Source organism: Episyrphus balteatus, chromosome 2 (assembly GCF_945859705.1).
Source record: "Episyrphus balteatus chromosome 2, idEpiBalt1.1, whole genome shotgun sequence".
Classification (NCBI taxonomy): Eukaryota; Metazoa; Arthropoda; class Insecta; order Diptera; family Syrphidae; genus Episyrphus; species Episyrphus balteatus.
Window position 1 is genome coordinate 71,562,174 of NC_079135.1, and position 24,812 is coordinate 71,586,985.

The 24,812-nt window shown below is 28.6% G+C and overlaps 1 protein-coding gene across 8 annotated transcripts in view; it reads left to right on the forward strand.

The window, feature by feature from the left end:
- The window catches only part of LOC129909972 (syntaxin-binding protein 5), a 298,435-nt gene that overhangs the window by 178,788 nt on the left and 94,835 nt on the right, over positions 1-24,812 (forward strand). For all 8 annotated transcript variants that reach the window (XM_055987168.1, XM_055987165.1, XM_055987166.1 and 5 more), the window contains exon 2: positions 17,283-17,380. In XM_055987168.1, coding sequence (XP_055843143.1) covers positions 17,283-17,380 — 98 coding nt within the window. The remainder of the gene's footprint in view (positions 1-17,282; positions 17,381-24,812) is intronic.

The following is a 24,812-nucleotide window of genomic DNA, read 5'->3' on the forward strand; positions in this document are numbered from 1 at the left end:
TATTAACGATGCACGGGAAGAGCCGACATCAGCGATTTAAAAAAAAATGTAATATCATATTTTCACTATATGTATGTACGTATTTTTTGAGAAAAACTAAAAATGCAGTTTTGTTAGATTTACGTACAGTATTACGTGGGTCAAATTTAATCAAAATCTTTAGAGCCGTTTTCGAGAAAATTGCAATACATCGAACACTTTGTATGGGAGGTATATGTTCTAAGCGAGATATTAAAAAACAAAAAAAAAAACAACCTTGGAAATTATGAAAAAATCATCTGTACCAAATTTCAAGAAAATCTGTCTACCCGTTTAGGCTGCAGCTTGATGTACACCATTTTTGACGACGCACAGACGCACAGACCGACGGACGTCATGACGAAAACCACTTTTTCGGACTTCTCCATCATCGTAATGTTAGTTTTGATTAAAACCTCTAATTTTTTTTTGACACGAAACCAATACTTGCCCTATAGATACGGTGACCATTCGTCCCGGTTTACCTTGGACTGTCCCGTATTTCTACAGCTTGTCCCGGGTTTTTATTTTAGAAACCCGGGACGTATAAGTGTCCCGTTTTTTGTTATTTGTCCCGTGATTGTCCCGTATTTGCACAGTCTCTGATTTTTTTTAAATCAAAATTTAAAAAAAAATTGTAAGGAAAACAAGAACAAGAAAACTGTGGTTGGAAATTAACAGTTTTTCTAATTTTTCGGATCAAAGCACTAAGGCAAGTACGCTGCTAAAGCAAAACGAAAATTTTTCCAAGTAAAAAACTCTGTTGAAGCAAGAAAAATTACCTGGACAGCAAAATGTGAGTGGCAAACGACAGAAAACTCCAAATATTTTAGCACTGCTAAGAATTTCGTTGTTTAAGCTGCGTAATGTTTAACGAAAAGCTATTTTGGTTTACGATTGCGTTGTGTTGGTTTTATATGAAAATTTTCGTTTCGCCTCCAGCTTGTATTTGTCAGATTGAAAAGCTTTACCAGGAAAAGTTTTTTTTTGAATAATGGACAACATATGGAAGAGTAAAGAACCCAGCTAAATTTCACTTTAAAAAATAGAATTTTTTTTTTTTTTTGTATCCGTCCCGGGTTTCGCTTCCAGAAATATGGTCACCGTACCTATAGAGCAAGTAAAAACGTGACGTGCTAGGCCAATTCTGACTTTAGATTCAGAATCAGCATACAAAAATTTACTAGAAAAGTATAGTTTTACTAAAAGGAGGATTTCCCATAAACATCATCATATAAATAATTTAATATTTTTTTTATCAAAGAACGTGTCATACGAAACAAAGCCAAGGCAAATACTTTTTTCGAATTATTTTCTTTGACTTTTACTTAGAAATTATCACCACATGAGATTTCAGAATCCTTAGCTCAGAAATAAATACCTACCACCTACCTACATATCCATTAGATATACTCTTCAAAGATTTTATTTTTTCTTTGTATGTCTTTGAATTTGTAATACATAAATGTTTTGCTTTGTTTTTATCTCACAAATATTTATGTTTGAAAAAAAAACTTCTTTTGTTGTCTCTTTATACTCGTAAATTTCAACGCCCTTAAATTTTTAAAGCAAATGAATGCCTTAAAGAAATAATTTAAGAAAACAAACCTTTTACTGAGAATACGTTATTTGTGGAGGACATTAAATTTGTTAAGTTTCTTTGCAATAAAGTACTTTAACTTTCATGTCTCTTTTTATTTTATTTTCGTTTTTCTTCTTATTTTTTTTTTTAGTTTGAATTCGCCATTTATTTCACAATGCGTAGGTGGTACTGTGAAAAAAAAAAATAAATAAATTGCTCTTATGTAAAGATGTACCAAGGACATTGTGTTTTGGCGGAAAACAAATGTTCCAGTAAGTACCTACTCTACATCTTTTTACAAATTGCTATAGCAAACCTTTAGCAAGACAAACCGATTCGTCAGTGAAAATAAAAATAAAATCGAAGAAAATAAAATTGTATTCGTTCGTATAGGTAGTACTCGTACATTGGATAAATGAAGGTTTTAGATTATCATAAAGATTTTCTTGTTTTCTTCGTTTACAAAATTTTATATATTTTTTTTTTCTTGCAATAAACATTTAATTATTATTGTTTATTTATACCGTTTAGGGTATATGTAGAATTTATACAATTTGGGTGTTGAAAATGTGTGTGATGCATGATTTTTATGGGCATTTGTATTAAAAAATTTACGATTGCCACAATTGAATATGATTTTTATCTGAATTGACACATGTCATTTTGTAACATCTGGTCCGTTTCAACAAAAACATTTTGAGAAGTTCTTTGAAATGAAAGCAGTATAGTGTACCTATTAGGATTTAACATTATTCGCGTTGTATTTATTTTTAAGACCTTAAGACGTTGTACAGCTTTAAAAAAGACTCTTTTTTGGGGACTATCTACAAATATAACTGAGCAATTTTATCTGTTAACATCGTAATCGAAAACTCTACTTACACTAACTTTAAAATTATTGATGAAAGATCTATTTTTTTTTTTTTTGCTAAAACCTGATCTGTTTTTGTATTTAAAGACGACTTTTTATATTTGGTTATTGAAAACTTTGTAAGTCACTATGGCGTATACGTAACTTTAATCTGTAAACATCTTAATCGAAAACTCTACTTACACGATGATCTTTTTTTGTATTTAAAGAAGACTTTTTATATTTAGTTATTGAAAACTTTGTAAGTCACTATGGCGTATACGTAACTTTTTTGTATTGACAAATCTAAATGTAATCATATGTACAGCAAGTCAAGTTTTTGTCGTGGCCCATTATCTAACCTTTAAAATTTACTCGTCAACGTTCATGAGAAGGTTTTGATATATACAATGTACATTAGGGTGGACCAAAAAAATTACTTTTTCATTATTTTGATTTGCTCTACCGATAATTTGTTTTCTCGACACAAAATAATGCTACCCTAATTTTTTCAGAATGTTTCGATGATGTTTAGGGGTTGCGCGCACCCCTTTATTAAAAAAATAAGCTCTTTTAGTTTTTAATTTTTTTAAAGCTTAAATAATTTTTTAATCCAAAAGCTGTTTGAGTAAAAAGTATTGAGTATCAATAGATCTACTTCCCTCAACTTTTCTTAAAACAAAAAAAAATATTTTTGACGGATTCCCAGGCGTTAGAAGTCGAAATTAGTGATAAATACTGGAAAAAAGCCTTAAAACTATGTTTTACTGTTTTTTATAACTGTTAAAAAGAAGTTTTTTTATTTTTCAATTTTCTCAAAAACTAAAAGGTATTCAAACATATAGACTTCAGTATTTGATAAGGAATCAATTGTGACACTTTATTTTATCAGCCATTTTTTGTATTGTAATCCACAATCTTGGAAAAAATAGTATTCAATGTGTTTTTTAAACGTTTTTTTCACAATTTTTTACTTTTAAATCGATTATTTCAAAAACAATTGATTGGAATAACTTTACTTCAAAATTAAAATAAAGTGTACAGTTCTAGCTTTTGAAAAAGATATCATTTATAACTGTAAGTGTTGCCATTGTTTTTTAATATTTTTTTTATTATTTAAAGTCATTTTTTAGAAAATTGCCATTTCCGCCTAAACGGAGGCAGATAGACCACCCCTCCCATAGTAAAAAATTATCGTATTTAACTCCTCTACAAAATAACGTTATCAAATCTCGGCGCCCAATATATAGTACCCTCCCCCATTTTTCCTTCACTTGTTTTGGTACGATCTTTTTTAAAAATTATTTTTCTTTTATCAATTTAAGAAGAATTGAGCAACATAAAAGCACGGTTATATGTTGCTCATAAAAATAATTTTAACCGTTATAAAAAAGAGTAAAACATAGTTTTAAGGCTTTTTTCCTAGCATTTATCACTAATTTCGACTTCTAACGCCAGGTAATCAGTCAAAAATATTTTTGTTTTTTTAAAGAAAAGTTGAGGAAAGTAGATCTATTTATCTATCTATAAAAACTCAATACTTTTTACTCAAACAGCTTTTCGATTAAAAAATTATTTAAGCTTTAAAAAAATTATACACTAAAAGAGCTTATTTTTTTAATAAAGGGGTGCGCGCAACCCCTAAACATCATAGAAAAATTCAGAAAAAATTAGGGTAGCATTATTTTGTGTCGAGAAAACAAATATCGGTAGAGCAAATTAAACTAATGAAAAATAATTTTTTTGGTCCACCCTAATATACATATGTACATAGTTAAGAAGAAAACACGATATCTGACATTGATCTTGATTTTGAATTTGCAGCTTTCTCGCCTATTTGTTTTTACTTTATAGGGCGAGTACTATTTTCATGTACAAAAATGATTGTCATGCCGTCCGTCGCGTCAGTCTGTGCATCTTTTCCACTGCCTAAATGTGTAGATGGATTTTGTTTTTTTCAAGTTTGAAAAGAATTAGAAGATATTCCATGAGAGTCATCTATTGTACTGAAAAACGTTTTAGAGAAAATTTTAATTTTTTTATTCCCTCTTTGTTTTTTTTATTAACATTAAAAACTTTTTTTGTAAAAATAATATAATTGATAAACTAACCATGTGATGGTTAATAGGAAACAATTATGATATTCGGATAGGCTAGGCATAGAGCCTTTTTTCACAAAATAGTAGAAATTAAAGTCTTTTATATAGCGCTTACGTAACCCTTATTATCTTTTCAAGAATACTTAATATTATAGAAAACATAAATATTCAATCTGACAATAAAACTTTTTAACATTTCAATAAAATGCTCAAAGTGACGTTTGTAGCAAGCCTTACATGTTATACTTCGAATGACCAATTTCGATTATCAGATTAATTTGTCAGCAATGCATTGATTTTAACTTTTAGGATTTTCGAAGAGAACAAAAAATGTTACGTATACACCACAGTGCCCAACTTTTACACAACTTTAATATGATTTTAACACAACTTTTGTTTCTATTTTTGTTTTATAAATAAATAAAACCATGATATAAAAAATGACTGTTTTAATTGCTCTCAATACCAAAATGCAAAACTCCAAGATAAAACAAAATTAAAATTGTAAAGTAAAATCCCCATAATTTATCACTAAAAATGCAAGTAATGTGCATTAGCTAAGCTACTAAATTTTTTTATAAATTGGTTGGAAGCATTAGATTTTGAATTTTCCATTCAAACTGTTCATTTTAACCAATTATTTGTTATGGGCGATATCGTTAAAAACGATATTCGGTTAGTATAATCTGTATGAAACATAGTGCGACCTTAAGATTAGTCCGAACTAACCGATATATTGTAATGTCCCAGTCCCATGTCTTTATAACTGATTTTGATTGCACGTACTTACATATTTTGGGTAGTGTTGGCTTATTTTCAGCTCCAATTAGATTATATTTCGAACTTTATTTAAACCTTCTCTATTAATGCCTTAAGTATAACGTACTTTTCATGCTTACATACATATGTACATTAGTGTGGTCCACGTTATAAGGCAAAAAAATAAACCATATAATTCATTAGTTCCCCACCCATTATTTTGCTACAGACATCAATACCAACATATGCTGAAAGTTTTAGCCTTCAAAACTAAAAGGAAGAGGGCGCTCATCAGCTTTGGAATATTAGACTTTGTTACCCTTACCTTACCCTTAATATCTGATTATATCGTATTAGGACTTGGCTTGAGGTTGCAATTTGGATTAAACATGGTAAGCACGCATGTTCCCGACAACCAAGTAAATGATTTTCACGTTTCTTTGGTTTTGAGTCACTAGCTCGTATTTCATTGATTAATTCTGTTTTGATAACTTTAAGCAAAAAATACTTACAGACGAATTTAAATGAACAGAAATTATTATCTGTGAAAATATCACTTAACTATTGGTTTTTTATGAAAAACTTTACCACATCATAACTTAATTCACTTGATAAATCAAAACAAGAGTTAATTACTAGGCATGAGGACCCAGCTATACCAGCATCTGAGCAAAAACTTTGAGCCTGTTGAGCGCCCACTTACACTTCACCTAAAAAGCTGAAATTTCACGTGTGTAATACAAAACACATATGCAACCAATTTTTGAGTGGGGAACAACGGAAATGTAAAAACCAAAAAAAAGGACCACCCTAATGTACATGTATATCCCAAATAAGTTAATAGCATTTTATTTCTCAATAACATCTTCCACACCCAAATAAATACTCATTCCCTTATGATGATTTAAAAGAAAATCATACAATAATGTGTACCAATTTTCCATTACAGCATTGTCATTTCCATTCGATCCTTAACAAAAAATGTTTTTTACTGAAATCATTTTAGTTTTTTTTTTTGCCCCAAGATAAAATCCGATAAAAATGTTTTGAAAAAAAGAAAATAATCAAAAAGTAATTTTCAATTTCGTTTTTAGTGAATTGTATCGTATTGTGTTCTTTTGTCCCTAAATTTATTTTGTGAATGACATGCCAATTTTGTATGCCTCTATACCTATCAGTCAATATTGTGGCGACAAGAAAAGAACTATACGTTCATCACTACATGTCAATTTCAATCATTGATGTTGATGTTCAATAATTCATAAGCCATAGGGAACATTTACAATGCTTTCATTCAATTTTCAACAGCCAAAAAATAAAGTCTCCAAATTCAACAAAACCAACCTGAAAAAAATTAAAAAGTAACCCCACATTTTGCCAACAACTGAAACATGATACAGCTCTTGTTAGAGCACTTAAAGCACAATACATGTCCTTGAATGTATTTTTATTAATTTCCATAACGCCGCCGCTATCGCACCAAACTGGTACCACCAAAAATTGAAGTGCGACTGTAGTGTCATCTGCAATTTGCCCCTTGTCAGGCTTTAGCCATGCTTGACATTAGTCAAGACGCGTGGACAGAATACCAGGACATGCCTTTGTGTTTTTTTTTTCTATTTTTTTTTTTATTATTTTTTGCTTTATATGTTGTCGCCAGTTTGCCTTTGAACTTATATATGTACCCAGGTGTGGTTACTATCCATCACATACACGAATATTCTAAAATCATCATCAGGGGAAGGGAGAGAGCTAGAAAACAGAAGCATGTTATAGATACCTCGACATACATACTTACGTGTCGTACGTCCTGTCAGTCTGACATATAGAACCTCGTGCTCGCCCATCATTCATGCTGTCATACCTGGCTCTTGAGTGATTGCAGTCACGGTTTCATTTGCATGTTGGAGGTTATGATACTTTGCAACATGAATTCCATCGCATCGCACATAGCTAAGGCATGTCTTACAAATATACGCTGGCATAAATTCTTTTTGTAAGACAGTTTCAATGGATGGGAATGTGTGAAAGAAACATACCATGGGTTTGATATGTTTATATGCATATAATCATAAGCGGAAATTGCATTGAAAAATATGATGGTACATCTTCCATCATAAAGATTTACCTGCATAGTGTTTCTTTGTTTTTTGAAAAATTACACTGAATATTTTTGTTATCTTCCGTTTTTAACGTCCATTTGAAATAGCAAAGAATGGTATTTTTTGTGATTTTTTTTAAAGCACTTAAAGGGTTTTTGTTTTTATCTTTATGGCGATCAAAGAGGTTGGACGACTTACAAACAAGCGGATTCTGTAATAAATTAAGCGGATCTCTGCATGGTTAATTGCCAAAATGACTTCGGTTTAAAAGTAAGCCGAAAAATCTTCTAATTTCTTGAATGTGCTAATTTAAAAGAAATCCTCTTAATTTGAGCGGAAAATCATACTATTTTTGTGTCGAAACTTCTGTCTTAAATTAATCGGAAAAATGTTCTTAATTTTCCACATAATATAAGCGGAAAAACTCCTTATTTTTGTGTGGAAACATTTTAATAAAAAAAAAAAAATTGCAGCCAATGGTCACCGATCTTACAACTGTTGGCTCACAAGCCGAGTGCTTAGCAATCAAGTAACATATCTCGTTGTGGAAAATAATCATGAACTACAAACAAAGCTGAAATCTTACGAAAATTTTAGAATTTTTATTCTTAGTCGGTTTTTTTTAAGATGAAAATTTATATTAAAATAAAATGAAAGTTCAATTTAAGCGGATTCCACTTATTTTAAGTGGATTCCACTTAATTTAAGCGGAAATCCTATTTTTTTTAAGGTGTTGAGTTTTAAAATGGGCAGCATCTTATTTTATTGTTTCGTGTAGTATCCTCTGTCATGTTCTTAATGTCTGCAGGTATTCTATGAATAAAACTTAACGTATAAACTTAAACCCAATGTTTCTTTGACTAGACATGATTCGTCAAAAGCGTTTTACTTGCTTATTTTTTTAATATAGAGATAACATTATATCTTAAAAACTTTTGAACTCATGAACTTCGTATTTTACTTCCAAGAGAATTTGCTTAAAAATTTGAAAAATCTTTACATTCAAACAACGTTCTAAGAAAATGAATGAGAAATATCTTAAAGTTTATTGGTGAAGACAAGGATGTCATGGATATTATTTTTTTAACGACCCACATGGGTATAATAAAAACAAAAAAACTTGAGAAAATTTTAATACCCAAGTAGGAAAAAAAATATTACGAAAAAAAAAAAAAAACAAATAAAGTCCAAGACATTTGTCACGTACCTTTTCTAGATTGTGAATATACATAATATGCATACATGTTTATAGTAGTTTGTATGTTTCTATACATAAATATTTCTCATACATTATTATATGAACTCGTAAAAAATTATATTCGCATTCATGGATGCGTGTTTTTCTTTGATTTAAGTTTTTATGTTAAGTTTAACTTGCATCAGAGCGATGCGATGATGGTGGAATAAAAACCCTTAAATCATTTTTTTTTTATCCCGCGGGCGTATTAAATTAATGATTTCTATTCTCTTCGAAGAACTGCAGTTTAAAATTCATCACAACTATCGATTATAATTTTTTTTTTATTATTTATTAAAAACTATTGGAAGAGTGTTTGGTTTGAAGGACATTCAAAGTGGGTGTATTTTTAAGGATCCTGGATTTGTGGGGGATTTCTTAAGGAATTTGTAAAAACTATAAAAGAAAGTTCAACTGAAAACATAAAATAGGTATTTGTTGTTGGCATGTCATGAATGCCAAAATATAAGATATCTTTATTTTGGTTCCTAATTAAAGTGTAGGTAGAAAGATACTTGAATTAAAGGTGTCACACTCAAAAAAAAATATTCCAAAAATAAAATTCAACTCTTGACATAATAGGTTTATGTAATGACGATGATATAAACAGCTTTGCATGCATTTCGAATGTCTTCTTTCCATGCACTTCATACAAACTTAATTTACTTTGACAAAATTGCCGCTGAAAAAACATAAAACATAAAACATAAAACATAAAACATAAAACATAAAACATAAAACATAAAACATAAAACATAAAACATAAAACATAAAACATAAAACATAAAACATAAAACATAAAACATAAAACATAAAACATAAAACATAAAACATAAAACATAAAACATAAAACATAAAACATAAAACATAAAACATAAAACATAAAACATAAAACATAAAACATAAAACATAAAACATAAAACATAAAACATAAAACATAAAACATAAAACATAAAACATAAAACATAAAACATAAAACATAAAACATAAAACATAAAACATAAAACATAAAACATAAAACATAAAACATAAAACATAAAACATAAAACATAAAACATAAAACATAAAACATAAAACATAAAACATAAAACATAAAACATAAAACATAAAACATAAAACATAAAACATAAAACATAAAACATAAAACATAAAACATAAAACATAAAACATAAAACATAAAACATAAAACATAAAACATAAAACATAAAACATAAAACATAAAACATAAAACATAAAACATAAAACATAAAACATAAAACATAAAACATAAAACATAAAACATAAAACATAAAACATAAAACATAAAACATAAAACATAAAACATAAAACATAAAACATAAAACATAAAACATAAAACATAAAACATAAAACATAAAACATAAAACATAAAACATAAAACATAAAACATAAAACATAAAACATAAAACGTAAAAAGCATGTCTGTGTGGTAGATAATGAAAACAGATACAAATCACTACTATTGACTATATAGATAAGGATGTTTTCCAATAAAGACAAGTAATTCACTATCGCTCATGAAAAGAATGCCTAGCAAATATTTTTCTTTGGTCAGAACTATGTAATTTGTAAGGCAAATGAACAAACAGGATAATTTATTAACATCCATCAATTTTTGAAAAAATTCTTACCTTTGAGTTTCTTTCATTTGAAATATGACCCTAATTAACCGTAGAAGAAGACTTCTTGATCTAAAGCCGATGTGCTCTTTATTGCTTCATCTGTATTATGTATGTACATTGTACATACAATTTCTACATCAGAACTGATTTGAATTATTCACCATACTTATGATCAGTAATCTACACTTCAGATTTTTTTTATTTTTTTTTTTATTGTATCTTTGTTTATAAGATTAGTTATCGAACTCAACTGGATTATATTACCAATTCCTAGGAACTTTTTTTTAAATTGGTATTTCAATGAATTATAGCTTCAAATGCAAACAAAGCCTGAGAAACGTAGAAGCACAGGCATGTTTTCTTGTCGTATTTCACAACAAAACCCTTTTTCGTCGCAAACAAAATTTAATTAAAGACTAAAACCCCAAGTATTGATTTTATAAAACATTTGTGTACAGGTATGTAGGTAAAAAGAATAGACTCAAAATGAATAAAAAGAAAGAAAATCATTTTCAACAATTTCGCAACAAATAAAACACTTTCAAAAACAAAAGACAAATAAAAGCCTTGACCGTTTATTAGAAAAAAAAAACAAAACAACAATGAATTCAATAGAATTTTTCGAAACGTTTAAAGGTATAGGTAAATAAAAAAAGCCATCAACTCAAAAAAGGTTTAAAAAGCAATTCTTTCGAAAACCATTTTCCCTTTTCATGATTCCTTTTCTATAAGTTATCACTCATCAAAACATAAAAGATGAGGGTAGGTATACCATTTTATGAACGTATCCTCTACTTTAAAATCAATCCTTTTCAATTGTTAGCCACTTAAATCATAAAAATAAGGACCATCAACCCAATGGACCATTTTTTATTCTGATGGTCATTTTATTTTCGATTAAAAAGGTGAATTTCATCATAATATATTTTTGTCAAAGAAGCTTTTGCCAAGTTTTTTTTACCAAACAGCAATCAGGCATTTTTTTTTTTAACTTCGACCCTCTAAAATGTGTTCTTTATTTCCCATAAGTCTTATCGCACTCAACTATCAATCATTTAATTAACATCTTATAAATGTTTTTACAACTGCGACTTACAAAACAATATTAATTCGTTTTCATTGAATTTTCATGTCTGTTACATTTCATGTCTTTTAACATTCCCTCAAATGTATATTCCATTGCAATGACATCTACATGTACACCAAAATTCAATAAAATTCTACTTACAAAAAAACAAGTTCATGGAATTTGGTAATTTTTCATTAAACGTGATTTAATCTGGACATGAGTGGACAGGACACTTCTTTTGAATATTAAATTTCATCAACAACAAATTTAATTACCAACAAAAAGTAGTCTGTAAAAACAAGAAGTAAAAACAACCATATAATCTAAATCAATTTATTTTATTGCATTTGTTTTGGTCATTTTTCTTCATAGTAGTTGGTACCCTAGACTCGCTTCAACGACAAAAGTTTAATTAGAAAAATTTCTTTCTAACTTTTCAAAAAAAAAAAAAAAAGAAAGGAAACGAAGTTATATAGTTTATGAAGTAGAATTCAAGTTTAATTGAGAAATTCCAAAAAAGTAAAGTTCAAATGAAAAATTATTTTGAATATGTGTTGTTTTTAAAGTTTTATTTAGTAAATTATATTATGTAGTTTTGAAACTATCAAGTGTGTTGTGTTTATTATTGCCAGCCTAATTTTAAGGCATATACAAGTAATTAAGTTTGCATTTAGTTTGTCAGTTGTTTGTTTTATTTACTCTTATATGTATTTTGCATGGAGTTTATTCAATTTTATCTATAGACAAAAAATGGAATATACAGACACTATTAAAGAACACTTTTGATGGTTGAAACATTTTGATTTATGTACCTTAATGCTTTACAAGGACATATTTGTCAACTATATTCGATTTAAATATTGATAACAGCTTTGTTTTATTTTCGTCGTGATTCAGATCAGATCATTGTTTTTATTAGCTTAACAACAAAAGAAGGATTTTGTTTTGTTATTGTTTCGCAAATAAATACAATGATCTAATGTGGATCACGAGGAAAATAAAACACAGCCTTATACCTTTTGCTTGAATTTTTTTTGAAAAAAAATAAAAACAAATATTGAAATTTCTGTTGCTGTAATACAATATTTACTATTCGAACTAGGACACTGCCAGAAGAATATTGCAATAATTGAAAATGCATATCATTTCTAAAAATACCCGAATTTTTGCATTTGGGTATGTTTAACACTTAATTAAGTCCGTCAGGACAAGGACTAAAATGATGCATTACGGTTCTTAAGATTTAAAAAAATCCTACAATTTGAGCCTAAAACCTTCTCTGTGAGCTAAGTGGTTTCCAAAAAATATTGCTTTTCAAATTTAATCTTTTTTTTTCAAATCGAGTAGACATATTTTCCTTGCTTGGCTTTAACCAAAATGTCTGGTTTATGAAACATTTTAAGAGTCAATCTTACTTTTATCTCTTTCGAACTCAACTTACAATATTTATGGGCAGAACATTTTTACTACGAAAAACTTTGCAATAAGTCAGGTAAAATTCTCAGGGCCATTTTTTTTTTTCAAAAACACTTAATTCAATTTACTTGGTTTAAATTTTACAGATAGGAATAAACTTCTAGCTTTTTAAAAATGTATATCTTAATTTTGAAGTTGCTGCCATTATATTGCAGCATTGGCAATAATTTTTAACCTATAGAAGTTAAACTATTTTTAATTACTTTAGTTACATTCTTCTAGTTTTACGATTTTCTTTAAATGGCGTAGCATCCCAAAGCCAAAATTATCTGAAGCTAAACAAATTTTGAATATAATTATCATTTTATCAGAAAAAAATACTACATTTTTATGAATAATGAAAGAAAATAAAAGCAAAAAAAAATTAAATTTTGGTTTTTGGTTATTTCTAATGATTATGAAATTACGCAATTTAAAAAGAATATTTTCTACTATAATCGTAAAATAAGAAGAATGTCGATTTTACACTCTTTCAGTTTTATTATTACCCGATCATCTTTCACACTTATTTTTCCTTTAATTTTTTAGGCTAGTGTATTTTGAACTGCAACTTGAATACAATTTTGGTAAATAATAAGATTTCGTATTGAAAGAAATGGAATGCGTTTTCTGTTAAATTTAAAGTAAACTTCATTTTATTTTAATACCTAAGTATTTAAAAAAAAAGGTCTAATGGAAATATTTCTTATCAATAATTCAATGTGCATACTAATATTTAATTTAAAACGATTTTCTCCAAAAAAGTGAATCATTTAAAATTAATTTTAAAATCTTCTTAGAACATATACATTAGGGTCAAAAAAAATCGAAATTCTTTTTTTTTTTAGAATATACAAACCAAATATGAGCTCTTAATATTAATGGGTAGGTCCTCCGCTTTTCCATTTTTACATCAAGTTTCTACTAAAAAAAATCATTTTTTTTTTAAATCGATTTTTTAGCAAATTTCTTTACATATTCTTGTAGGAAACTGAACGCTCTACAAAAAAGGCCTTGTATACTTTTTTTGTTAATCTAACCGTTTAATAGATATTTGGGGTCCAAAAATCGAGAAAATATTTAAAAATTCGTTTTTTTGTTCTTAATTTTGTAACAACTTGAAAAATTATAATAATCAAACGCGAAAGACAAATTCTTGTAGGAAAAACATTGTTCCACAAAAAAGGTCTAGCAATCGATTTTTCGGAGTACCAAATAAAAAAAAAAAGAATTTAAATTTTTTTTTGACCCACCCTAATATACATACATATTATGTTTTTTATAAAGATGATTAATTGACCAATTTCGAGTTTAAATTCGAATAAATTGGAGAAGATTAAAATCTTGTTTTCCTTTGGCTTTTTTGGTAGGTTTTTTTTTTTTATCAGATATCAGAAAAACAATGCATTTTTGAGTCCGATAGTGAGTGGTGGTCAATAATGCACAAAGATTTTGATAGTAAAGTGAACGGTTTTAGCAGTGGAAATAAATTTTTAAAAAAAGTTTAAGTAAAGAAACAAAAAATCTTCAGCATGTAAAATATAAATAATAACAAAACAGTATCATTTTTTATAGACTCCTTTAAGTAAACTTGAAAAGATGTTCACATAAAAATCTTTAAATTAAAATGTCTTCACATAAAAATAAAAAGATTTCTTTGTTAAATTAAATACATTGTTTTAAGTCAAAACATTACAGAAATTAAGAAGATTCGTCCGCTTCATTTAAGACGGAGGGCTTCTTGGCAAAAAAAAGCATGCAGAAAACCGCTTAATTCAGATTCTACTTATTTTTTTGTAAAACTTCGGTCGTTTAAATAATCGCGATCCCATGAAGCTTTCAAATTTCAAACCATAAGAAAAAATACATTATCCATTCCAAAAGGTTTTTTGATAAAATTGATTATTTTCTAAATAAGGTTAAATTTTTAAAAAGATAAAACGAAATCATTATTGCAGCTGTCGTCAATAGGATGTCAGTTTGATACCCTATTACTTTTACTATACACGTGTATACATTAACAGAATAAAAACGACATAAACTAGAACTTACTTTATTAAAAAAAAAATCTTTACACGATGGATTACATACCTAAACCAATTTTACTAATAAGCCATCAATAAACCAATGTTAGACGGAGGAAATTGGTTTCGGATGGATTTATTTGCCTACAGGTATTTCGTTTATTCTACTCATTCAATATGAAAATATTACTTCCGAAATGTGTGCGTTTGATTTTGGGTGATAGGAAGTTTATGTCTTGACTTTGGGATACTTTATTCTTGATATATTATTTTCTTTAATTTAATGGCGATTATTTTTTTTTTTTTTTGTTTTTCTTACACACTCGTAATAGTACTTATTTATGACATCTGGAAATTGAATATATTTACTATACCAGTGAATAAAAATAAGGTAAGAACAAATTAAGTTAAACAAAATTTCAAGGACAAACACAATTGTATATTTCGTTGAAAATAATGGAATAAGTTTTGTTTAAAATTGTTCTTAAGCTTTAATTTGAATCAACATTTAGGCGCACTAAGCCAATTAAGTAGGTAAAGCTTTTGCCGTCCTTTCCATTTGTATTAAGGATCAACACAACATGCAAATTTAAAGGCAATGTATTTAAGTTTAGCTCATTTCATTGCACACCTTCGCAAATTACTGAATAAACGGATTTATATTTACATAAGAACACAGTAGGTATGCATGTGAATGCCCTGAATAAATCAGCTGGCGATTAATTTTTTTTTTTTTGAATCCTTGGAATGTTGTTGTTTGTACAGTATTTTGTTGATATGATATACTCGTAACAAGTTGGTGTTTTTAAAATATTCTACCTTTTATGAGTTAACTTTATCTGCAAAGCAACTGTAATTAATTTGCAACATGAATGTCTCATCAAGCGTTTAAGTTCTCAGATAATCATAAACAAAATAATATTTGTCTACTAAAATGTTAAATAGAATCAAATCAGCATTCAACATATCTACGACGATCTTTTATGGCTTAAAATTAAGTAGAAAAACTAACAAAATTATAAGAAAACGTCTAAAACAAAATGTGAATTTTTAATTAAAAATTTAAAATTCAGTTAATGAAATCTTTGCGATTAGAAGGATGTTTTCATTTCTAAATACATTATAGCTTAGCAGTAAGAAAAAAAAAATAGAAAAATAGATTAAACTACATGACAGTGAAAACTTATCTTTTATTTTAATATATTTACTCACTTTTAATGGTTGAAATCTCAGAAGTATAATTTCGTGGAAGTTTCCATGTTTAATGCAGGATAAGGTGTATGCAATATAAATATTCTACCACATATGCATAATATTATTAACGAACGCGTGCTCATAAAAGCTGGTGGGTTCTCAGTACTAAGGTAAATAATATTTTATCCTTATTAAATCCAATTTGTATAAAGAGATTCACCATGCAGTTTTAAATTTAATCCCTTTTTTTTAACCAGAGGGACGTGTGTGTTTGCATAAATTTTATAAAATGGAAATTTCGTTTCAAGGAGTCAGCTATAATATGATATTTACAAAAAAGACATACAAAATTTTTTCAATGAAATAAAAACATGTATGAGATTAAGAAATCTTTGATAATCTACACTTTTACCCACAAGCTATAAACGAAAAGCCATGATCAATAAAATTAATTAATATTTACTTCTTTCAAAAATCAGAGTTAGTTATGTAAAAAAAAAAAACAATATGAATTAATTTTTCATGAAAAGTTGTTTTTTTTAGAAACTCCTTCCGCCTACCATACAATTTATAGGCTTCTTCCTTTAGTTTTTTTTTTTCGTCTTGACAAGTGCATAATTAATTATACCCAAAGTTTTATTTTTATTTTGCCCATCCCATATGGTAACGTATACTTTACATATTTTTTTAGCCGTTAAAAAAAGTTGTGCATTTTTTAGCTCAAGGCCCCCTTCATGTCTGCACTCTCCTTTTCTTGGTGGTTAAAAAAAAAGTTAATTGCGTGTTATTTATGTTCCTCTGTAAAAAAAAAGTGTTTTCCTTAAACTAGTATTTTATGTAAATTGTTTAGTATTAGACTTGAGAAACAAAACTATAGTAGTATTTTGTTTAGTTAAATTGAAGACTGAATATTAAAAAAATATATTTAAAGAATACTCTTAAAATTAAAATTTTGGATGACGTACCACATTTCATATGTTGTTTAAAGAAGCTTACCAACAAAAATATTTCAGAGAATTCTGCATAATTTTCTTCGAACTTATGTATGTCTTAAAAAAACAAAGTATGTATTCTTATTTAACCACTGAAAAAATTGCAAAAGGCTACCTTTTATATGGATCTAACTTTGAGAATCTCGTCAAAGCTTTTAAAATCTTATGTTTATCATACAAAAATAATATTTTAATAAATTATTTTAAGTGTTAATAATATGCATCATACTAAATAATATAACTTTTTCCTTATCATTTCAGACATTTCGACATGGGTTTCCACATTCACCGACGGCCCTAGCATTTGATCCAGTACAAAGATTGTTGGTGATCGGCGACAAATCCGGTTCACTAAGAATGTATCCTTTTTTAAAACAATTTATTTTATATTTTATAAAATTTTGATTAATTGGTATAAGTAAGCAATACATATCAAATAGTAGGGTTATGCTTTTCGATATTTTATGACTTATAAAATCTCTTTTTAAATGATATCAATGTAGGTAGGTACTAAAAAGTTATTTGGGTGATAGAAAATGCCAAAAAAAAAGCGGATCCCGCTATTCTGACTGTCTGTGTAGGTTATAATTTTGAATGATTCCCTCGAGTAGAAATTAAATTTTTTTTTTTCAAATCAAAAATTTTTATTAAATTTGTATGTGTAGGGGAGAGTGGGGCTAAAAGTAACAGGGGTAAGAATTAACAGTTAAAAAAAGCGATGTTTCTTTCAATATTAAGAAACGCGTAAAGGAGAAAAATGCTCAATTTTTTCATATCTACCGGCACATTTTCTTCAGCTGAAGATTAGACGACAGGGTGAGAAGTTATACTAGTGGTGCCCAAAAAAAGCATGTTTGTAACTTTTTTTTAAATTTAATTTTTGGTCTACCTATTTACCCGAAAAAGATAGAGTGCTAAGTGTTTTTTTGTTATATGCAATTGTGTTTTGGCTCAAATTGCGTGTATATGTTATGTCTAATAGACTGGGCCAAAAAAATAAAATATTTTTTTTTTTGAAAGTTACTTCGAAAATCTTGTTCAGGATGATGAAAAAAAAATTTGGTGAAAATTTGAGCCGTTAAAAAAAATTTTAAGAGGTCTATCATCGATGTTTTTTATTTTAATACATGATATGATGTTTTACAACAGAACTGCTAGACGATCAAAGTAAAAAAAATTTCTGTTCATTTTTTCTTATATAAAATTAAATTTCCTACAAAAAAGATCTAATTGAAAATTTTCGTCAGACGAGCCGTATTCGAGTAATTAAGCTTTTTAAATCGAAGTGTTTTTTCAATTTGACTGTTTCACTTTGGAATTTTGTGATGAGCAAATAAGTGAATAGAACCACGACAGATTCTTATAGGAAATTTAATTTTCTACAAAAAAGGTCTTGTAGTAATTTTCCCTAAATTGAGTTCTAAAGAAGTTATTCACGATTTAAATCGAGAAAAAAATTAAAAAATCAATTTTCAATTTCAAAATTTTCTAATTCACTGAAAATTCAATATTTTCAAATTAGCAAGATGTTTTCTTGTAGGGACTTAAACGTTCTATAAAAAGTTCCTTGGCAGCAAATTAATTGCTTTAACCGTTTAGAAGATAATGAACAGAATTTTTTTACTTTGATCGTCTAGCAGTTCTGTTGTAAAACATCATATCATGTATAAAAATAAAAAACATCGATGATAGACCTCTTAAAATTTTTTTTAACGGCTCAAATTTTCACCAAATTTTTTTTTCATCATCCTGAACAAGATTTTCGAAGTAACTTTAAAAAAAAAAAATATTTTATTTTTTTGGCCCAGTCTAATGTCTATATCAGTTTCGCTTTTTTTTAAATTGATTTTGTTTGAAAAATTACATGCTGGGGCTAGTTGTAACATTTTTCCGGGGCAAGTTGTACCATGTAAAAACCTACCTATACTGAAAAATTGTTTACCTAATATAATAAACAACCCTGGATATGAATGCTTGTAATTGAATTTGTATTTATTTTGAAATTGGAAGCACTTTTTGAACCACCACTTGAATTCATAAAGCTTATAAAACAATTTATGAATTCAAATAACTTTAATTTAACACTACTGTTAAATTTTCTCTGGAAATCTTGGATTTGCTCCACTTTTTTTTAAATTTGCACCAAAATTTAATGACTGAGGTTTGTTTTTATTGTTATTAATTAAAAATAAATAAATACAAACATAAATAAAGGTATTTTTCTCTTATTTTTAGTTCTTAGAACAACCTACCCCGGTATGTGTTACACTTTGCCCCGTATGTGGGCTAAGTTGAAACAACACGATTTTTTTTTGGAAGCTTTATTTTTCAACATTACCGTTATGTTTTGCTGAATTTTTGTGATGGATCTTGCAGATAAAACATGGGTCTTTAATTTAAAAAAGGTCTGGTTGATACATTTTCAAATTTGTAGGAGAACCATCGGTTTTAGAAAAAAGTGTTACATTTGGCCCCACTCTCCCCTAATGTTGGAAATAAGACCCTATTTTTGAAATATTTTCCAAGCGTTATATGAATACTAGGGTGGGTCTACTACGACTACTTGCGCGGAAAAGTTGGGAATGGTGAAGATTAAGAAGTGTTTAAAAATTAATTAAAATCGTTTAATATCTTTTGCTTCCAGTTTGGCCTTGAAACCTGAAAAAAAAATTTTTTTAATTGTATTTTGACCACTTATTTTTTTAATAAAATAGCTTATAGAGCAAGATCCCAGGGCCGCCAGACATTACTTATTTTCTCAAGAAAAAAATGTATGGAATTACGTAGTGCTAGGACATACTATTAGTGAATGGATACTGGCTATCTTGTGCCGACGGCCATTTTACCACTAACAGGTGCTAAAGGTACGAAAAATACGTAGTTAGATTTCTTATTTTCTCAAGGCTGATTTTTATATATGATACTCAGGGAACTAATACATTAATTTTTGTAAGCTGCCAGACCCGTCGGATGGGCCTAACACCTTGCCAGACACGCATAATAGGAATCAGGAAAGTTAGATTTTATTATATGGGGGTCTGGGAAAAAATTTATAAAATATTTTGACTTCAGGACTCGAAAGAGTATCAAGACACGCGTCGAAAACCACATTTTGCACAATCGCATCCAGAGTCTTTTGGCCGCCATTTTGTTTTTTTAATAAAAATTGCAATTTTTCACATAACTCACGTATTTTTGAATCTACAGAAAAAAAATGTATTGCAAACTTGAAGATAATTTAATTTACTACAATATATGTTTAATTACTTTTTTCGATTATACCTTCGGTTTAAGAGTTAGGGTGGTTTTTTTTTGAAACCATATTTTCGTCATATCTCATTTATTTGAGCTTTTTTGAAAATTAACTTGAAGTAAAAGTTGTAGATCTTTTTATTACCTTCAATTATTACATTAACGGTTTTTCGATTTGACAGTCCGTTTTTGATCTGCAGGAAAAAAACTTCAAAAAGGTTCCAATTTTTTAATATAGGAAAAATGTTCTAGTACAGGGTAATTTGCATTAGATATAACAACAACCTAGGCGTGTAGGTTGCACTCAGACAAGAAAAAATCGTATAACTAACACTGCCAGACCCATTCCGACAGCCATTTTTTTTGCCAGACACCTTAAAGCTTTGAAAAAAATAGTTTAACTTTACTTATTTTCTCAAGCTTCATTTTTACTTGCTCTATAGGGCAAGTATTGGTTTCGTGTAGAAAAAAAAAATCGAGGTTTTAATCAAAACCAACATTACGATTATGGAGAAGATCAAAAAAGTGGTTTTCGTCATGCCGTCCGTCGGTCTGTGCGTGTGTGCGTCTGTGCGTCTGTGCGTCTGTGCGTCTGTGCGTCCATCTGTACATCGAGCTAGGGCCTAAACGGGTGGATGGATTTGCTTGAAACTTGGTACAGATGATTTTTACGTAATTCCCTAGGTCCGTTTTTTTTATTTTTTTAATATCTCCAATTTAACGCATATCTCCCATATAACGTTTTCGAGGTATTTCAAATTTCTCGAAAACGGCTCTAACGATTTCATTTAAATTTGGTGTGCGCAGTACTCTTATTGATTCCAACATAACTGCGTTTTTAGTTTTTCTCAAAAAATGCCAAGAGCGGAAATATGGCGTTGCCGTTTTTCAAAAATTGACATGTTTTTTAAGTTCATATATTTCATCAAAGCATAAGTCAATTTTTTCAAAATTTACAGACATCATAGGTATTGAAGTGTAAAATGTAAAAAAAAATTAAAAAAAAAAGTTTTTCAAAAAATTTTTAAAAAATTGAATTTTTTTAACTTTCGATTTTTTTTTTGTTTTTATTTTTTTTTTTTTTTCACAAAATCTTAAATTTCCAATAAATATTTAAGATAAAGATGCTTTGAACTACAAGAGCAAGTACGTGCGACCCAGTCGTGCATTTTATTATACATGATACTCAGGGAACTAATTCAATAAAATTATTTTGTTAGCTGCCAGACCATCGGATAGGCCTGACACCTTACCAGACACGCACAAATGCCTAGATTTGTTATTAATAAAATCTAATGGGTCTTCCGTAGTATTGAAGTAAAATGTTTACGCTTAATAATGCCAATAATTACTACATTATTAAAAATATATACCTACCTTTAAACTCATAACGAATTAGTTCCATGGGTATCATGTATAAAAATGAAGCTTGAGAAAATAAGTAAAGTAAAAATTTTTTTTTTTTAAAGCTTTAAGGTGTCTGGCAAAAAAAATGGCTGTCGGAATGGGTCTGGCAGTGTTAGTTATACGATTTTTTCTTGTCTGAGTGCAACCTACACGCCTAGGTTGTTGTTATATCTAATGCAAATTACCCTGTACTAGAACATTTTTCCTATATTAAAAAATTGGAACCTTTTTGAAGTTTTTTTCCTGCAGATCAAAAACGGACTGTCAAATCGAAAAACCGTTAATGTAATAATTGAAGGTAATAAAAAGATCTACAACTTTTACTTCAAGTTAATTTTCAAAAAAGCTCAAATAAATGAGATATGACGAAAATATGGTTTCAAAAAAAAACCACCCTAACTCTTAAACCGAAGGTATAATCGAAAAAAGTAATTAAACATATATTGTAGTAAATTAAATTATCTTCAAGTTTGCAATACATTTTTTTTCTGTAGATTCAAAAATACGTGAGTTATGTGAAAAATTGCAATTTTTATTAAAAAAACAAAATGGCGGCCAAAAGACTCTGGATGCGATTGTGCAAAATGTGGTTTTCGACGCGTGTCTTGATACTCTTTCGAGTCCTGAAGTCAAAATATTTTATAAATTTTTTCCCAGACCCCCATATAATAAAATCTAACTTTCCTGATTCCTATTATGCGTGTCTGGCAAGGTGTTAGGCCCATCCGACGGGTCTGGCAGCTTACAAAAATTAATGTATTAGTTCCCTGAGTATCATATATAAAAATCAGCCTTGAGAAAATAAGAAATCTAACTACGTATTTTTCGTACCTTTAGCACCTGTTAGTGGTAAAATGGCCGTCGGCACAAGATAGCCAGTATCCATTCACTAATAGTATGTCCTAGCACTACGTAATTCCATACATTTTTTTCTTGAGAAAATAAGTAATGTCTGGCGGCCCTGGGATCTTGGACTATTAAGACAACTCCCTTATAAGTTTTATATTAAGTAGAAAAAAAAACTGTTCAAATTGGGTAAGGAATTCCGGCGTTTGGAAACTTGTCGAAATTATGCAAAATTCCTTTTTTTACGATATTTTTTCATTTTTTTGCACGATTTGGCAAAATATTATTTTTACCAAATAAGAATTAAAAATGAAGATGAAACAATCAGTAAAAATCATAAACTCGCTGACATTTTAAAAATCTGTAGGTCTAGCTGGCTTTGACTATTTATCATTGTCCTCGCCACACAGTAGTGAATTGGTGCTTTCTGGCGTCAAAAATCATTTATCAATTTAGTTGTAACCTATGAGACTTATGTTCGGGACACCAAAATCAGGCTCTGTGCAAAAAATTGGAGTGTTTGACTGAAACCACATTTTCATACAAATAGTGTGAGGTCCTTTACAAATTATAAATAGGTACCTACAAAAAATTAAAAAAAAAAAATTATTTAAAACATCGATTGAGGTCGGCGAACCCTACATGTGGAGCCGTAGTGTGACTCAGTAAAGTGGGAGAGCTGTGATCCCATTCCAGATCATGACTGTCGTCGATAATGCAGAAGAAGTAGAAGATTGATTGACAATCACGACTGGGGAGCCCTGGTCCGAAACAATGTTTTTAAACCCCATTTTCGTTAAATTAAAGTCTAAGAATGAATGGTTCAAGTTAAAAAGTTTGCTCATGCGACTAAGAGGCTCATTAAGATATTATATATAAAAATATCAATATAAATCTGTCACAATAATTAAATAATGCTAATGACAATTAACATTTGATTTCAAATAATATCTTACGCCCCATAAAGTTTCTTAATTATGCAGATACTTCATGTTCTTATTTGTTTTTGACTGGTGCGATGACAAATTGTTTAGGCACGATTTTTGAAGGCGAAACTTTTTGTTCTGTTCTGCATCGAAAAAGGATACACCCAACCAACCAAAAACACCACCGCCACTATATTTCTTAACAATCTTTCTCTCTCTCTCTCTAAACAAAATGCCTCCCTAAAGTTTTACCTTCGTTTATTTATTTATGCTCTGATTGTTGTGTAATATTTTCGTTTCGTTTTCGAATGCCATGACTTCCCAGAGCAAACAAATCTTTCTGCAAGGCCAATAAAACAGGGCGAGCTGTGAAAATTAATGTTTAAATAAAAAAAAAAAGGGTCAACGAATATATTATTGTGAGAGTAGAAAATTATATGATAAATCGATACCTTCTAGGTACATATAAAGGAAAGGAAATAAAATAAAATTTCAAAATACTGATTAAAGTTCTAGGGTTTCCGGTACAAATATATGGGTTTTTGTGAATGTACATACAATTTTCTAGTTCATTAAGTTTTGGGTACAAAAAATATACCTACATCCGAAAAATCTTTTTCGAACTAATGGTTAGCAGTTTTAAAAACCTTAGTTTTATATTAGTAGAGTAACTAAAGCAAATTATTAGGGAACCCGGCCGAACAGCTCTGATTTTGACGATTTTTTTTAAACGTAGGTAATTAAAAATACTTTAAAGTCTATAGATTAAAAATTGCCGATGTTGCCGTATGTATTGTTTTTTTAAATTAAAATTAAATTTTTTTTGAACAAAACCATTTCTTTTCCTTAAATTTCATAAAACAAATGATAGCAAAATTCTTTAGGTAATTTAAGGAAAAAAAATATAAGGGAGTAAGGGACAATCTTCCATCGTCTAAGCGATAAATGCAATTTTTCCACAAACTGACTTCAAACACAAAAAAATATTTTGAACACAACGGCAACACCTACAATATTAACAGACACGTTTTTAAAAAGCCAGAATCTCATTTCTATCTGATCCATTTAAATTTAATCAAGAGTTTTTGAAAGAATAGTCCTCAACTCAAAATTTTGGAAAAAAAAACGTTATTAAAAAATTTTAAATGGCTTTTTTTTAACTTTTTCTTAGGAAAATATGAATTGAATTTTAAAAAAAGAGAGGAAAAGGTAATATATATTACAGTTTTGAAAAAAAAAAATATAAAAATTACTTTAATTTCACCGGATTTTCTTGATAAAAACTGAATTTTTGCATTGAAATAATTAAATTTCTCAAAGACTTTGCCAAATAAGAACTTTAAACTTTTGCTATTTAACT